Source organism: Papilio polytes, unplaced genomic scaffold (genome assembly GCF_000836215.1).
Source record: "Papilio polytes unplaced genomic scaffold, Ppol_1.0 DF821511.1, whole genome shotgun sequence".
In the NCBI taxonomy this organism is placed as follows: domain Eukaryota; kingdom Metazoa; phylum Arthropoda; class Insecta; order Lepidoptera; family Papilionidae; genus Papilio; species Papilio polytes.
The window spans coordinates 3,380,268-3,386,342 of NW_013527693.1; the positions used below are offsets into that span (position 1 = coordinate 3,380,268).

Consider the following 6,075-nt stretch of genomic DNA (forward strand, 5'->3'; position numbering starts at 1 on the left):
CAAACTTTTAGATTAAAAAAAAAATCCATACTGTAAAACGCACAACCGAAGAGCATTTTTACGTAGATGTATGAATTGACAAGAAGCGACACAAGTGTGCCAGAGTCTCTGCCAACTCTACGTTAAGAGTGAATATCTACGTATTATTTCTATACATTCGTATAACGCATAAATAGAAGTAAAGTTTTCGTAAGGAATGTATAAATTAATATTACAGATAATAGAAAAGCAGCTTTTATTATCATACACGTGGTAAAAATTAATTTTTATTCACAACGTAACAAAGCCGGGGAGCTTATGTTTGTTAAACAATACACTCTGACAATAGTTGGAGACAATAGCGAACCCAAACGTACAACTAGAATACAGACTTAACCTCAAACCATTACAGGCTTAAATGTAAGTGCGAATTACAGACCATCCATTCACACGACAACAATGGTTATATTGTAAACAATAATATTACCGAATTACGTGATACAATTCATCGTTGATCAATAAATAGTTGGAGCATATTTTCCAAAAGTAAAAAAAATGTCAATTTCAGTCTAATTACGTTTATTTTCTTTATACTGTAAACTTTCTACTAGAAATATACTTCATAATTATGATATAAGCAATTCAAAGTTGATACAAATGTGCTGAAAAAATACCGCACTGCTGTTACCATTGTTATTATATGGTAGAAACTGATCGGGAAAAAGCAACGCAGTGTTATTCAACGCCATTTTGCCGTTTTCGAAAAAAAATGAGCAATGTTCTAAATTCAAAAATTAAAACTACAACAGTAGATTTATGAATGACTTATTTGTTTTTTGGAGCCTGAATAAAGTTAAATGTTTATGCAACAAAATGGTATTTGGTGACTTAGTAGTCTTTGAATTAAGCAACCAAATATGAGAACAACAGCCATATTATGCTTTAATCAAATATAGACTTTAGCTCTTATGTTTCCTTCCAGTTTGTACAGAAAAAACCTTACCAATAACACCGTTTTTTCATGTATCCATACTCACTGTCCGCCACTACCAATATGGCCGTCGTGTAGCCTAGTTAATACCACACTTATATTTCTGACAAACATCTTAATATTATGAAATGAATATTTAAACTCGTTGGATCATAGTTACGAAGTTTATATTGTTATTTTCAATACAGATAAATGGTATTGATTTATTGCACAGACTAAATAACCTTCAAGAATACATCAAATTAGTTAAAAAGCTAACACAAATCATATGTTATTATGGATTGCTTTATTATAAAATATATTGTACACATAAATTTCAATTAGTCAGTTGTTTAGTATGTAACTCGTTAACCAGTGGAGTATCTCATCAAAATGCGGTCGTAAATAAACTTGTGTACCAAAACATATTGTATTATATAACAAGCATTGATTGCCGGGGTATAGGTGGCCAAAGTTTTAATTAAGACGGAATAATTTATTGCATAATTTATCTCAGAGCGATCTACCGTGCTTCGCAAATTAGAGTAGCTGCTTAATCCTTGAACATTTGGAGCAAATTTAACATTTCCTATAAATTATTTATGTAACGAAGGTATGTGATACAGGATGATTGATATTTAAGATGTTTCATCTAACTCTGTCTTCGTCTACTTGATTGTATACTAGCTGTTGTTCGCGACTTTGTTCTCGTGGAATTAAAAAAATTGTAGTTGAAACTATACTAGTGTAGACTATGCTTATTGCGAAAGTTATGGGCTGTAGTGATACGACTTACTACATTTTTTTGTCTAAGTTTAAAAATTGTTTAACACAGATCTTAATAATTTCATAAAATTTAATTTATAAATATTGTATTTTTGTACTAGAAAGCAAACAAGCCCTAATGAGCCCGCATTACGATAAGCTCATATGTCGATTCCTTTTAGTCGCTTTTTAAAAGCATTGTTTGCTTGTAGTACATAAAAAAAATCACATAAAATGCATTGTTTTCTTTTCCAAACTTTCTTTTGAATATTATGTATTATTCTTATACATAATTAAAATAAATTTTAACTTCTGTTTGTTATAATGTCTTACTGCCATTTTTAATTAATATCTTTTTTAATAAATTCGTTATTGATTTTCTTTTACTGAAATAAGTCAAAGCCTTACTCTACTGTTTCTATTTTTAAATTATGTAGTTCATGTAGAGGAAAAAAGTCGGTCTGAATATTTTTATCTACTACATTGCAATTACCATACATAACTGTACATTAAGTGACAATAAGTATATTTTATTTCTTGTTATTCCACTCATTATTCATGCACACAAAATGAGGTTGTGCGGTCATTCTTTCACGTTTCTCCTTTTAAACATTTTCGTAATTTTGTGTCAGTATTCGTACAGAATTAATTCTTAATTTATTTTACTTGTAGCTTACATTTGGTTTTATATTTTAGTAAACGGTGCAGTTCAAGATGGTTTAAGTAGTCGTCATGATCGACATTTACCTGCATTGTTACAATTATTCCGTGGATTACATACTGGAGAAAACTACCACCAGATACAACCCTATTACTTTTTACCATCTATATTGGTATTTCCGTCAATCAACCAGCATCAAAATACTATTATTCAAGAGAGTTCAGGACAGGAAAACTATCAAGAAATAAACAGAAGTTTACAAATGAAGAAATATGAAAAATTAGTTTCCAATGAAAAAACTATTCATGTTAACGAAACAGTTGATTTTGATAGAAGTGATGTAAAGAATTATAATGTAAAAAATATCACAGATGAATCAAAATTGATTCAGTTTGATAATTTTACTGAGAGAGTTACTACAAAAGAAACTACGAGTACAACATTAATAAACGAAAATGAAAATACTGTGAGTTCAACCGAAGCTATTGGTATTTACCCACCAGCTAAAAATAACAGTGATTTTATAAATACCATATCGTTAACAACTAACATCGTCGAAGAATATGGAAATTATACAGATCCTAATTTATACAAAGAAAAATCGGAAAAGAACAGTTTATTTGACTCAAGTCTTTTACCTCCATTAGAAAAGCCGTTTCTTTTTACATTTAAACCTAATGTTAGTGAAAATCATAGCCTTCCGTTAGATGACAATCGTTGGCAATTTTCAACCGAGAAAAAATATACACACGCAGTAAAAGGATTTAGACCTCTCGCTGGTTTATACTACGACGGTTTTTTACACAAGCCGTTAACTAAGAAAAATGGATTTAAGCCTGTTTGAAGAAAATTATTTTAGGTACTTAATTTTTTCTATATTTACAGTTAAAAAAACTCCGTATCCTCTTTTTAAAATTATTTGTAGAAAAAGATAATTCGGTAGAACCCATAAATAACATAATTTTATGAAGAAATAATACGTTTTAATTTTACGTAAGTAGAATAAATAAAAAGGATTTGATTTTTTTATCTTTTATCGTAGTTAATTTTAATTATGTCACTAAAACAACCCTCATAAAAAGGGGTTTGAAATTCAACACGATTGTGCCCATACACGACGGATTAGTATTCCGGTGAAGACGTTCAAGACATTAACCTTTAAAAAGGGGTCAATGCGTGAAAGTTTTGTCCCCTGATATATTATTCTGGACTTGTTAGGGGGCTCTGTTCTGAGGGAGCTTTTACTTTGAATGTAAATGCCGCTCCTAATTGCTCTATCGACGTTTACTTTTTTATTTTTCTTGTGACAATGATTTAAATCACTTTTGACTGCAATATTTCGTTCTATTTATCGTGTATTGTTTTAACAATGCTTTTAGTCTTTTTAACTTGTGATAATACATTGAAACAATTATTGCTATACAATTTAAGTATAAACTCTATTGTAATTTAATACCTTTCGTTTTTAATAATTCCTGTTTTTAAATTTAATGAATACCTATTCATAAAACCACTAAAACGCGAGGATTAAATGTTGAAATAAAGTAGGATTAAGGTTTGAACATCGTAAGTCAACTTTATATAAAGGAAATTACTATTGTATTACGTATTCAGACTGATATAAAATTCAATTTCCCACACACATAATAGGGATGTGCTAGAAATTATATTATTAAAAAAAAAACTTAGAATTTACGATAACCTTTAAACAGAGTTTAGATATATTTGAGGTTGTATATTATTTTTCTCGTATAATTAGTACACAGTTTATTAATGTCACAAAGCACATAGGTAATTCGACGCCTAATTGCTCAGTCTACCTTCATATCAACCATTTTGAGGTTTCCACACAAAGCCGTATTGACCTGCGAAATACACGAGTGGATTCAATATGTGAAATGAGCCGGCATACTGTTATTGACGCACGTTTGCCATTCAAATTACTATCGCTTGTTTTCGAACTTACTTGTTAAAAGAAAATCCTGAATTATTTCTTTTTTATTATACTCTTTTTATGTAAACATAATATTACATTTTTCATTCGCAATTCACACAATATGATTTTTCATATACAATTGAAGTACCAGTGGGATTTTCCGAAATATAAACTGACCAAGAATGATTACTTACAGGAATGAATTCCTATATGTTTTAAAATAGTATAAAACGGTTGATTTTTGCATATCTCACAAGCCACTGATGTGTCGATATTTAGCTTTACTTGCACCTTTAAATACAAAGCTACAAATCCTCTTTATAACATGGGTATATGTAGATGGCCGTGCTTTTCCAATCGAGTAATGTTTACATCAATTCATTTTTAATTGACGACGCACCGCTGGGTTGTACCCAGAAGTTACAATTACCACAATTTACAGTTCAATTTTCCGACAAAATTGGCTCGTAGGTATAAAGTCGCGCAAGCGAACGACTCGTATCGACCTTAATTTTCTCGTGGCTCACATATCGCGTGTTAGAACAGAAACACAAGTACTTCACAAAGTTTCACCCCGGGGAGTATGTTATAGTTGATAATCAAAATGAATGTCTTAAAGGAATTACACAATTAGGAGGCATATACTTTGGGGTGAACTCACAAAGTACATTATTAAGAGTTCCTTTGACGTACAATGTACGTTTAGTATATCATGACAAATTATTATGCTTTGAGTTAAGGATACGTTACGTAGTGTGAATTATTATTATATTTGCTGTCGCCCTCTACTACGTCTGAGTGGAAAAGAAAACAAAAGTGGGTAGCCTATGTGTTCTTCCAGACTATCGTCTGCATCCATACCAAATTTCATCGAAATCAGTTCAGCCGTTTTTTCTACAAACTCTAACAAACATCCATCCATCTAAACTTTTCGATTTCTTCTTTTCGATTGTATTCTCTGCAAAAACTGTAGCCATTGTAACTCCAAATTATGAATAAAATTTTGATATTAAATCATAGACTCTGGTAAACGTTTTTTATCAGTTACTTAAGTATAATAAAAAGTGAGTAAGAAATTTGTATTCACGTGACTCAATTGTCGTTTTGTTTTATCACAATACTTGCGACCCTTAAGCTAGAGACTTTCTTTACTTAAAAAGTTGACCGAGTCTTAGATATAGAGGACAATGGATTTAAGACAGATAAGAGCAAGTTTAGAAACGTTACATGCCATAAAAACTTTTGTAACATTCTAAGTCTCAGTATCTGCGATGTTATTTATGTTTCTTTACGTACTCTGATCCTTTTATTTTTTTACTGATAAGAAAGCTTTACCGCTTAAGCCTCCAATTTTCCGTAAGTACGTTCTTTACAAACTAGTCACGTTAATTCTATATTTTCGTAGGCGTATTTTACTGAGTTTGAAATTTACATATCTCATAATTTTTCATTCAGATTTTTCTATTTAATAATAAATTATTACATTTCAAAATGTAAAAATCTATGATATTAAGATCTGAGTAGACATGATAGGCATTATCTAAAATATGTATAAATGTGCGTATAATTTACAAATATTAGGAGAAATTAAAAGCTCAAGAATAAGGCGTGCTTAAGTAACCGTTTCCTCTCATTTTATTACATTACAATCCAGTACTTCTCTCACGTCAAGAGTCGTTAGGCTTTCTCACTCAATTTAACATCACCTAATTATACCAAGTTAATGTTGCAATTCTCACCTTATTTATTATTATTTCAGGCAAT

The 6,075-nt window shown here is 30.4% G+C and overlaps 1 protein-coding gene across 1 annotated transcript; it reads left to right on the plus strand.

Annotated features, from left to right (window-relative positions):
* The first annotated feature begins 2,273 nt into the window (after window positions 1-2,273).
* LOC106108504 lies at window positions 2,274-3,231 on the plus strand. Its single transcript, XM_013289681.1, has 2 exons — window positions 2,274-2,341; window positions 2,411-3,231. The coding sequence occupies exons 1-2, from the start codon at window positions 2,284-2,286 to the stop codon at window positions 3,217-3,219; spliced, it is 867 nt and encodes a 288-aa protein (XP_013145135.1). The 5' UTR covers window positions 2,274-2,283; the 3' UTR covers window positions 3,220-3,231.
* Window positions 3,232-6,075: the final 2,844 nt, after the last annotated feature.